General features: G+C 41.1%; 1 protein-coding gene across 25 annotated transcripts in view; it reads right to left on the reverse strand.

Moving 5' to 3' along the window:
• Positions 1-12,400, reverse strand: part of NRXN1 (neurexin 1) — a 1,474,248-nt gene that overhangs the window by 261,099 nt on the left and 1,200,749 nt on the right. For all 25 annotated transcript variants that reach the window (XM_069234058.1, XM_069234055.1, XM_069234049.1 and 22 more), the window contains one exon: positions 6,991-7,172. In XM_069234058.1, coding sequence (XP_069090159.1) covers positions 6,991-7,172 — 182 coding nt within the window. The remainder of the gene's footprint in view (positions 1-6,990; positions 7,173-12,400) is intronic.

Genomic DNA, 12,400 nt, shown 5'->3' on the forward strand with positions numbered 1-12,400 from the left:
TAAGGTGTGCCCTATGTGCCCCTAGGGCTGGGTGCCTTGTAACTATAAGCAGGGACCTTATAAATATAGTTTTATAAGCTCTGGTGAAGTAAAACAGCCACATTCGTTTTTCCCTCATTGTAGTGAATGACCTCCATAGGCTAGAATGGGGAGACTTTATTTTAAATGTTACAATCCCCTTAAGTAATAGATACCAAGAGTTTGGTATCAAATTAATTGTTATAATAAATCCCACTACTTCCGGTTGTTGGATTTAATATAACTTGTTCAGGTAAAGAGTTTTAAACTTTACCTGAAAAGGTAGCCTGGCTTCACACAAAGAGATGTGCCTGTGGAAGGAGAACTCCCCTCAGCAGATGGTGAGGCAGGAAGGGGGAGGGCTGCCAAACTGGTCTTTAAAGACAGAGAAGGACATTTGGAGCAACCCAGCAACACCCCCACATCCTGCAAACCCAGACAATTAGGTGCCCCCTTGATTAGATTAGGAGAGGGCAGGAGAGGGGTGTGTTTGATTTTTAGCCACACAAGTGGGTGGGCTCAGCCAGATGTAACCTCCAAAAATCACTTTCAGCCATGGTGGATTTTTAAGGAATGTTGCTCCTTGGGATTGATTTTTGCCACACTTCCCAGGAAGTGGTCATCACAGGGGAAATGACCCTGCCCCTAATTGGAGAACCAGGGCCCCTCTGTGTTTCACCCAGGAGCAGGGATAAAACTAGCAGACCTGCACCCACACCTCAGATCCATATCAGATTCCAACAAGGAAGAACTACAGGAGAAGAAGGACTGCCCTGCTGGACCCCTGACCTGCACCTGGACACTGCACTCTGGAGGACTGTACCAGCTGCACACTTGGGCTTCACCACCAAAAGGACTTCACCTGTCTTCTACTGTTTCAAGAAGGGACTCCCTGTTTGCTACAGGTACAAAGGAGCTGCCCAGAGTCCCCTGCATCAAGTCCTGCAAGCAGAGCCCAGCTGACCAGTGTCCAGTGGCCATTTGAGGATTCTGACCAGGTGCATTCTGGGAATTGTAGTCCCAACTCCCAAGGAGCAACTCAGAGCTTCTGGAACCTTGGATCAAGTTGTGGACACTTCAAGGACACAAAAGGGACCTCTGGAAGAAGATCCAGAAGTTTGGAGACGTTTGGAGCAACTCCATAAGGAATTGCAATAACATTTGAAAACCTTCCACTAGAATCCGATCTTTCAAATAGGCTACTTGATCTCCGATGACCTGATTGAACTAGGCATTGATACTGGCTTTTGAAAAGATCTTAGTATACAGCCTATCTGTGTGATACTATGAGCTGTTGTTACATTACAATGCCAAAATACATACAATGTTATCACAGTGAATAGAAACTAGAAGATAAAGGACAGGCCCGGTTGCAGGTTCTGAAAGACATAGAGCATCCTAGATATGTCAAAGATGTATATGATGGACATTGTAGTGCAAATAGGATGGTCAGCACTTTATGGTCATCATAAGATATGAGGTGGCCTCGCTGTAGCAAATAAGCACCCCGAGGCCAAGCATAAACTTTGGTAAAAAGGCTACTGAACGCTAAAGACACAGTAGGGAGTATACATTTATGGAAGTGAGAGAGGTGTTTGCATTACTACTTAGAAACACCACAATCAATATATCTTTCTGGAGAATAAAAGACATGCGTAGTTTAAAAAGAAGTTGCCTGCTAAAAAACTGCAAAGGAATAAGAACAATAGACCTCATTCTGTGCATCCATAGCTGCACCTTTGAATAACCTTATCATGTCAATAACTGAGTCTGCTCTTTCTAACATGATAGTCTATCTCAAATACTCTTATGAACTAAGGAAGGCAATTGCACATATGTGGAAATAAATACAAAGACACTGCCTTTATTACCATAGGCAGTTTGAAACCTTCTTTATAAAAGGCCAACACATTATTTCATATTGAAAATTTTAAGTCAAAGGAAGAACTATGCACATGTAATTTATTGCAGGGTATTTACTGCAGAGTGGCTTTCATAATTCTTAAACAAAGATCTATGAGAAGTGTTTTTTTTTTTGTTCTAGTCCTAAATGGAATGTTTTAAAGCGAATAAAATACCGTTCCACGTTGAGTCATTTCAACCCTTTTTGCATCAATCAGTTCACTTCAGAGGTAAGGGATTAGAATGAGGAAAATAATATCTCATCCTATGTTTAAAGAAAAATCTAGTTGTGTAGCAGGACTTCTTTCAAAACTATAGAATTAGGGTGCGCTTAGCAATTAGGAAATTAGCAAACTATAGTGTAATCTCTTATGAAAATCAATCTATGATACAAGTGAGTTTAGTATGAATGTCAGTAGGCATAAAAAGAAATAATCTACTTTAAGAACCTGCTAATTAAAAAGTATAGGTGAGCCAGATCTCTTAAATGAAAAGGCATTTATTTACACTTTATAATATATAGTATTTGGCAGGATACCATCACTGTATCGTCCGACAACTCAAGATTCAATTCAGAAAGCATTTTCTGTCAGTAGTTGAACCTAACTTCTGAATTATGTTTGACATCTAAATTTCCAGGAGAAAGAGACACTTGTTTATGAAAAAGCTTTATGAGTCAGACCCTTAATATCTTGGATTTATGTACAGTCCTTTGAGATTTTGTGTTTTACTGTTTATTTCCTAACAGGTGCTATTTGATTTCAATCAGATCAATGGGGAAATAATAAACCAATCTTGTGTCCCCTTTGCAATGTTAAATTAGGGAGAAATACAAATTCCCTCAATACCCTAGCCTTGTTTCTTTGTGTTTAACCTCTGCGGCCTAACATTAGCATATGTTGCCATGTCGTAATCACACTCCTGGTGAGTGCATTACTTATATATATATTGAATAAACTATTACATACCTCCATGTTAGGAGTGGTTTTGAGAAACATACAATTGCTATATCTAGAGACGAAGGGCCTGATTTAGAGTTTGGGGGAGGGGATACTTCACAACAAACATGACGGATATCCAGTCCACCATATTAAGTTCCATAGGCTATAATTGAACTGAAATACGGGCTATCCATCATGTTTGTGATGGAGTAACTCCATCTGCCAAAACTCTAGAAGATGAGCCTCTGAATGTTGAGAAGGGAAACTCATCACGGGAAAATGCAGCAGAGAATTTTGTGATTCCTTTGAGAAATACATTTTAGCCTCTATGATTATTCAGCAAAAATGAAGCTAAAGAGGGTTCTCTTTCACAAGAAGAAAGAAGTGAAACAATCTACCACTAATTCTCTAGATATACATGATATTTCCTTTGGGGTATATTATATATATTGCCATAAAAATTTACAGCTTCCTTGAACATGGAAAATCCATTAAATGTAATGCCCTGCTACCACTCTTCTCAGATCAAAGCATCCATGTGAGAGCCTTAAACAGGCATTATGATATTCATTTTTGGGGTTTTAATCATTAAATGCTATTTGCTGCGTGGAATAGCATTCAACTATATTGTGCCAAATGCTGTGTTTCATAGACAGTTCTTTTGGAGCAATTCAGCCTATTGTTTGTTAACTGTGACATCCTAAATCCAACTATTTGATCTAATATCTGAGTTGTAAATGTTATTGAATTTAGTGTAAGTATTCAGGATCATTCAATTCCCAAAAAAAGATGACAATGTGGGAGGGAATCTGTATCATGGCTCACTCATTCAGGAGGTTGTTCAAGTTCCACTCGTACTGTCTCACATGCATGGAAGATTATAATTTAAATCATGTTTGCCATCAAACAAGCCTGGCAAATCTACTGCACTTTTCCCCTGCAGTAGCCACATTCAGTCAGAATAATGTGTCCAGATCCTGTTTCACCGAGGTGTACAATGATCAATTGAAATGAATAATGGGTGCCCTTAGATTTTCTGTTATTTTGCACTACAGTGTGCATCATTTCTTTTGCCTCCAAGTGTGAAACGCATTGAAGGCTATTGATACTGTATTCTTCCCTTCTATCTGCTGAGCAGCACTACTATGAAAAATAGATATGTTCTGAAATTGTTAAACATTTAGAAATCAATAATAAAAACAAATTAAAAATTATGATGTACTTAAAATATGTTAACATTATTTTAACTACCTTAGAGACAGATATTAAAAATGGCTATAATTGTTAATTTCAATTTATGATCTCTATTGACAATATTTTACATTGCCAAATGATGACCCTATCCATTAGAACAAAATCAAATAAAAGTTTTTTTTGGGCATAACACTTGTGGGAAAATCCATCTTTTTGCATGGTCACCTCAATTTAATTTGGACTGATGATGTTGTTTGATGAAATCTGCACACTGGGGCACTGCTGTCCTGTCCCAAATATATGTGCTGTGACCTCTAACTCATGGTGAAATTGGTTAACTCTTATTTGCAATAGTTATCATCTCAGTTAGGACATAGAATGTGGTGCAAAACATGCACAAATAGCATAGAAAAGTTAAATGTCACCTGCGGACAGCAGCAGATGCTGTACCATCCTCCAGACTGACAAAGAAATAAGCCTTCCCACCTACCTCTGTAGCCTAACCCTGAAGCTTTTATACTATCAGATAAACTTGTCAAAATAACCCTTTTTGACAGAAAGGAAACCTACTTTTAAATATTAAGTATGGCATACCTAAGTAGGACTAGAAGCCCACAAGTTAGTGTGCCTAGCATTTGAAAGTGGTACAGTCAAGAATTTCTTTTTGGTATGTATTTACAGCAACTATTTTCACGGTCGAGAGTTGTAGCTATCATATGAGAAAAACTAGAGTTCAATATAAAATCTTAGCTCTGCTAACTTTGCTTTGGGAAAAGCTGAAAGGATAATTCAAAGACTAATTTTGATGTTTATTACAGATCAAATGTAATGATGAATTAGGATTTGTATTAAATACTTAGTAAGAGTGAGTTTTAAATTTTGACTTTCTATGTCAGAGACCCCAGTCGGCTAGTTAGCATTAACCTACTGGCAGGTGGCCTGGTCAGTGATAATGAGGTATGAAAATTGCTGCTAGAGTAGAAACAATGACTTTGGCTTTTTTACAAGAAAACCTGTGTTTGAGGTATCTGACCCATAACAGCTCAGGTGGGGCAGCTAGGGAGGGTTCAATAACTTAATTATCTTGAAGCGGATCAGTGTGATGCTTGACCATTCATAGTTAAAAGTAAAGAGAGACCAGGGGAAGAGAAGTATTTTGTTCCGTAGGCCATATGTAACCAGTTTGGAACCAAGGGGATCTGGTCCCCAAATAAGTGATGAGGGATTGTTAATTTCCCTAACACTCGTGCCCCTTTCCCCTGGCTGGCAGACAAGCTTTATTCAGAGGAAGAAAGTTTCTTCATGTTACATGTTCCTCAGAATAGTGCACTGTGGGATAGTTTGCAGTAAGTCAAACTGGATGTGATACAAATGTGGGAAGGTGTACCCCTTGGGGCTTTTTACCTATTGGTTAAGGAGTGTTGAGGATTCATCCCACTTTCTGGCTAATGAAACATACAAACATTGCACCTCATCCAGACTTTATCAGAAGAATCTCTTGACCTGTGTAATAACAGGAGGACTGAACCTGCTGTTTGAGACCAGTATGGGGGTCTGACAGGCTGGACCTGCTCCCACTTGTACTTATTAGTTTATTCTTGGGGTTTTCAACCAAGGCTCAATCAATCTAGGTCTTAGTCAATCACAAACAGTGATTACTGAATGGCACTTTACCTTTTCTTATTGTTTTTGACATAAATCTTTTAAAAAAATCATAGTGTTGTTTCCCCTTATTGAAATTTTGCTTTTTTGTCATATTACTCATTACAATTTTTCAACACATTTCTAAACTAGTTGTGGGATTTTTATTGGATTGTGTTTTGATATTTTAACTGTTTTGCTACTGCCAAATACTTTCCAAATTTTTGTAAGTTAAGTCTATCTTCTGTGTGCAATATCTACCATGGGGTTGAATCCAGGTTAAAATTATTGGAACTGTGTTTTACCATAGCATGTTTGTGGCCTTACTGCTTTTGGTGGACTCCCCCTCCCCCCAATTAATAATCCACTTGCTTGCAAAACACAGAAACAGTTAGTCTATCTATTCTGGTAATGCCCAGAGTCACTCATAATATACAATTCAATGGAAGCACAATATTTACAAATGACGAGTTACCTCTTTATGATGAGTAATTCACTACCAACATAATATTTTGTGCACTCCAACTTGATCATCTATGGGTATTTAATTTATGTTACTGTGTTGAATTCAGTCACAATAGAAGACATCTATTAATATATTACATGTCCTATTGTTATACTATACTCACCCCAAAGCATGTTCACCTCAGATCACTTCAACTTTTTGATTGCACATATCATTAAACATATTCCCAAAATATAAAAGATTTAACCTTTCTATATTGAAAATATATTCAACAGGATGTCCCAAAAAATGTCGTAAGGGCAATTCTTCATGAAGTTTCAGGTGGTAACATTGACACATGCTAACACTAGAAGCAAACAATATTGTTCATATTGTTAACCTACATGATCACTTCAGTGTGAATGATCCACATTAAGATTGTGTCCTTACATAGCCATAACATGAGCCACCTCATTCAGTGACTAATAGGATACTCTGGATTGGATGCTACAAAGACAACAAAATTGATATTGGCTCAGAGTTCATGGATGAGAACAGCAAAAGTCACAAAAATGACACTTGTGAATTAATAAACATAGTGGTAGAGATTACACAATTGAGGGGATGTGAAAGCTTTAATAAGGAGCTTTATGTGTCTATTAGCAGTAGAATGGTGGCCACGTGTGTATCATTTTTAACAAGTATAGCTGTAGTGTTTGCAAACAAACTGATTTCATATAGAAAAATAATATGTCTACTGATGGATTTGCATTGCAATAATTGTACCATTGCACCTACAGATTATATTGTCAACATAAATGTTTACCATAACATTGATGGTACACTTACAATGTTTAGTTCTAGGTAGTCGCCAAGTCCACTAGAACTATCCACTCGGACCAACACAGCTTCTTTTTGGCTGGTGCTGAATCCTATAGCCAACCTGTCAGCACGTGTGCTGGGCCTATCATTTGGGGGCCATGTATATGTAATTTGTCCTCCGCCTTTGGTAAAAATATATGTTGTTCCGGCTGCAAAAAAACAAAAATCAGATTGAATTAGTGAGAACTTGACCATCTCCACATTTACAAAGTATATGACAAGAATTCTCCATTACAAGACATTATAGAAAGAGAATAGAACCGTGAAAATCAGATATTTAAATATTTATAGTATGCTTAATATATATCTTTTTCCAGAGTTCCCCTCTTTTTATGCCACATCCTGATATATACTAGAAGCCTATTATCACCTTCTTTCATTTAAATCTTAGATATAGTGTCTAGGATGGACAAAAGTACATTTATACTTCTTTGGACATGAATTGCAAAGGGACTGTAGCCCACTACCAATCACTGAGCCAAGTAAGCGGGATGTGGAGCACCGTGGGGCTGCCATTTTGTGTGGGTAAAATGAGAAACTATGCTGACCTCCTCTAAGCTCCCACTCTGCTGTGTCTCTGCCTTGACAATTGACACAACTGTCACGTATATTTTCCCAGATAGTTCTTACTTGCCATTAGGTCAAGCAATGCTGTTAAAGGTGAAGTAGCATACTATTGTTTGATGACCAGAAAGAAATCTGCAAAACATTTTCATACATCCCATCACTCCTTTTGCATGAGAGTCATGGCATTCCTTTGCTTAGAGACATCAACATTCCTTCAATGTGTTTTGTGTTCTAAAACCGAGGAGAGCATTCAGCAATTGTCATGATTGGAAGCGTCGTTATCCCAGCAACCCCCATGTTACTAATCCATTTAATGAGACAACTCAAAAACCATTTCAGCACCATCGGGTAACACTATTTCAGGAAGTCTTGATAGGTAGGGGCTCACTGTGGCTGTTGAAGACCACGTTTCATTTCAGGAATTTATTATGAAATGTTCAAGCAGCCTGTGCAGAACCTCTCCCCCCAAAATTACTGATTATTTTGATTGTTCCCTTTGAGTTAAGGGTGGGGCAGAATGCTCTGTACCAATCACCCAGTTGTCACACTGCACATGGGATGGGCCTGTCCAAGATCCCTGAACAGGAGGAGAGTGCCCAGAGAATTCTAGTGTGCAGGTCCCTGGAAGTGATGTCAACGATGGGTGGAGCTGAGACCCCAGGGGCTGACGTGACCAGTGGCTCCTTGATGAGGTCATTTTGGATTGTCCCAACATGCTGTTCAGGAGACCTGGGACAGGGGTGGAGAGGTGCTGTGGCACCCCAGGATTGGTTAGGGGTGCATGTCTTCTGAAACCTTCCTTTCCCCTTTACAAACTCTTGCACAAAGAGAAGACTCTCTCTTGCTGCAGACTTTCTAACTGCTTTGCTGCTGGGTCCTGGGACTGCCATGGAGAAGTGGAAGAAGGAACCCCCTGACCCACACTCAGGACCCAGGACTCTGTCCAGTTGACTCCAGGACTAGTAGGTCTTCCCAAGGGCCAGTGAAGCTGGTCCCCTTGCTCCCCCTGAGGACTATTTGGTAAAAGCTCTGGACTTTTCTGCACCCACCAGCAAACCCAAAAAGGAAAACTGGTGCAGGGAGCAATGAGGACCAGTTGTTGGAGGGCTGCACTGCTTTGGAGCTGAGGAGGATTATTGCAACTACCCCTGGTGGACAAGGTTCATCGCCAGGAGTTAAATGAGCTCAGCATTATTCAAATTGGCTCAATAGGGCCCAAAATATGGCATCCTAATGTTTGGCAACCTTACCACTAATTTTCCTCTGAAATGCATGGGGCTCTGCTGCCATTTTATGAATCTCCCTTGGGGTGGACCATGGCCCAGGAGGTGATGTAATAAAGCAGCTGCACTGATAAATATTGGGGTAGAGAGCGTGATTAGAGCCCCCTCCCCGTGCTCATATCCTGCCCGGGGGTCCCATCCCCAGAGTGGACTTATGCTGAAAGGGTCTGGGACCCCATCCCCAACCTCCAAATACTCTCCCCTACGGGGAAGCGCTGTTATGCTTCCCTGAGATCCCCCAGGATGGACAGAGCATTGTCACGCTACCCTGGAAGGAGGCGGGAGAGGTGCAGGACCCCGTCCCGAGGCCTCATGGCATTTACCGAGGATGGGGGAGTGCCATTGCAGCCTCCCCACATGGCCCACACTTCCCGTTCCTCATGTCTGGGGGGAGCGGGAGGTGGCCACCACCAACCAGAAAAGGACTGCCAGCTCCCACGGTTGCTCACAAGAGTGCAGACCTGGAGGTGGTCTCCCTCTGCTACCCTCCAGCATCTGCCAGTTCTGGGGTGCCCAGGTGGGACTGGGCACCCCCTCATGAAAGCAAAGCATTGTGAGGCCACATGAAAAAGAAGACCAAGGAAAACTTCAGCCTAGCTCTCCCTGGCACAGCGGGAGAGTCACTACTATGGAATTCACTGCACTGCGGAAACTCGCCCCATAACGCATTGCTGGGCCTTTCATTTGGTTTACATTCTTGCCCATAACTCAGCCTTTGGAGGCCCTAGTACAATGGGACCACCACCAAAAGAATCAACACTGAGACCACATTCTTCCTGGATCAACTTCTGTGTTCTCACTTTAAGTAGGGGGGGGCAAAATAATCACCAGCCCTTGCTTTATTTATATTGTTAAGTCTTCCCATAGCTGGAGCTTTTGCTTTACAGCTGGGAGGAATTAATCCTTTAGAGGCCTTCTCCATACTAACATTTCAAAAGACCTGCAAGGCTTAAATATTTGTAATGCACTATGTCCTCTAGGGGCTGAATGTAGGGTTACACTATAATGTTCTTTTCCATTCTATTTTTATGTGGTTATGCTGTCTAGGAGCTAAGTATATGGTTACATTTCAATGCTTTTCCAAAAGGCTATTTTTATTGTGGTGCACTCTAGGGGCTGTTCTGCCCATTACAGTCTAATGCCAAGCGTATGAAAGAATGCACACACAGGTCTTTTCAGATAATTGTTTTTATGGGGGTTACATGGTCATTGCATATGTTTTAGTGATCCACATTTATTATGATTATGAGAATGATTCTTGCCAATGTAATATCCTTATTGCACTGTGACTATTTGAACACTCTTGATATGTTTGGGTGACCCCTCTAGGGGATCACCAGTGATTGCGCAATGTCAGCTCTGGTATGTTCCATCTACCAAGGTATATTTGTAAATTACTGGTTAGTATTTAGTAGTGGGTGAGTAATACATGTACTTCTTTTCTAAAAGAAAAGATATGGACTAGACAATCATTTATTTAGTGTTATTATTGTGTGCCAGTGATGGGTGATTCCTAGCCCACACCACCTCCCTTGAGCAGGCATTAGACTGCTTCGCTTAGTTACTCTGTGAGAGTCAAGTGCTATAATGCATTGTTTGGTTCCCACTGAGGTCAATTGATGAACTATTACTTGTGCTAGTCACACAACTAATTTCCAAAGCAGACCCACAGCAATAAGAACTCTAGTGTGAGTGTTGCATACTTTTCTTATAAACATAACAAATGTAATTGGCCTGGAACCTTTTGGGCAACCCTCAGGCCAAATAATCACACAAACAATTCTAAATAAAAAAGACGGCTGCAAGCATATGAACTTCCTCACAACAAATAGGATTCCACTCGCCTGCAACCACTTCTCAGAAGGGATAACAACACAAATGAATCCCTTACACTCCTACAACAGAGATGGAAGACAAGCACAATAAAGCCTCTCAGCGAAAATAAGGAAATAGGAGAAAACCGAGTGTTAGGGCGTACATTGTTCCTCAGCGACAATGTTACGAATACCCTGACACATCTAGGGCCCTGAACTGTAGGAAAATACGTTAGCGGTAATTTTCCCTAGCCAGCACTAATACGAGAGAATAGGAGAACAGATTGCTGAAAGCAAATCCCTATACCAAATAATATTTTAGGCCTGTGCGTTTAATTAAAATGTTCATTTGAAGACTAGTTTATGTATGCGCCGCACGTTAGTTAAAGACTAAACCAATAAATTGACATTTCACTTGCCATTTTATCACGATTAAAAGTTATCCAGAGTGCCTGAAAAAAACGATCACTGCAGCTAGTTTTAAAATATAGTCATTTAGATGTGTACTACAGTTGGGTGAATCCCAATTAGGATCACACAGTCAGTTCTCACAACTACCCCATGATTCATCGTCTGTATGCATCAGTAAAGTAGCAAGTGCATGGTTCCTACATCAAGCATGAAATGTATTTGCTGCTTTCTAAATACTGAGCCCTGATGCAGGGCAAGTACAGTGAAGAAAAAGGAATACGTTTGATGCCACCTCAAGCTATTGATAGCCTAAATGTGTTTTCATAGCAGTAAGAGACTTTTAGCCAATCGTAGCATCTCACTCAGAACGTGAACGTGCATCGGACATCGAACTATGCATGGAAAAAAAAAAAAAAAAGCATAAGCAAACTGTTAGAAATGGGGTCTTTGGTTGACAGTCAGGTTACCCCCTGCTCAAGCAAGGACCCTCACTCTAGTTAGGATAAAAGAGAATCACCCTCAGCTAACCCCTGCTTACCCCCTTGGTAGCTTGGCAGAGCAGTAGGCTTAACCTCAGAGTGCTGGGCGTAAAGTATTTGTACCAACACACACAGTAACTTAATGAAAACACTACAAAATGACACAACACCAGTTTAGAAAAATAGGAAATATTTATCTAGACAAAACAAGACCAAAACGACAAAAATCCAACATACACAAGTCAAGTTATGATTTTTTAAAGGTTTAAAATAAAAAGAGTCTTTAGGTAGTTGTAACAACACACTAGCGCTGCTAGCGTGTAAATGTACCTGGTTTGCGTCAAAAATAACCCCGCACGGGCGGTGTGCGTCGAAAATAACCCTGCACGGTTATATGCGTCGAAAACAGCTCGGCGCGGCGAGGCGCGGCGAAAAAGCCAGCCACGCGACGGTCCGAAAGTCCCGCGGCGCTGGTTGCGATCTCTCAGCCTTCGTCAGCGATGCTGCGCGTCGTTTCTCCTGCTCCGGGCGTCGATTCTCCGGTCGCGTTTCCTGCGGCGTCGTTTCTCAGCTGCGGAGCCGGCGTCGCGTCGTTTTCTCAGCCGCGATCGGATTCGCGTCGATCTTTTCTCCGCACGGCACTCGGTGCGTGTATTTTTGTCCTTAGGCTGCCAGCCTCTCCTTTCAGGGTCCCAGGAACTGGAAGGGCACCACAGAGCAGAGTAGGGGTCTCTCCAGAGACTCCAGGTGCTGGCAGGAAGAAGTCTTTGCTATCCCTGAGACTTCAATAACAGGAGGCAAGCTCTACATCAAGCCCTTGGAG

This window comes from Pleurodeles waltl, chromosome 5 (assembly GCF_031143425.1).
Source record: "Pleurodeles waltl isolate 20211129_DDA chromosome 5, aPleWal1.hap1.20221129, whole genome shotgun sequence".
In the NCBI taxonomy this organism is placed as follows: Eukaryota; Metazoa; Chordata; class Amphibia; order Caudata; family Salamandridae; genus Pleurodeles; species Pleurodeles waltl.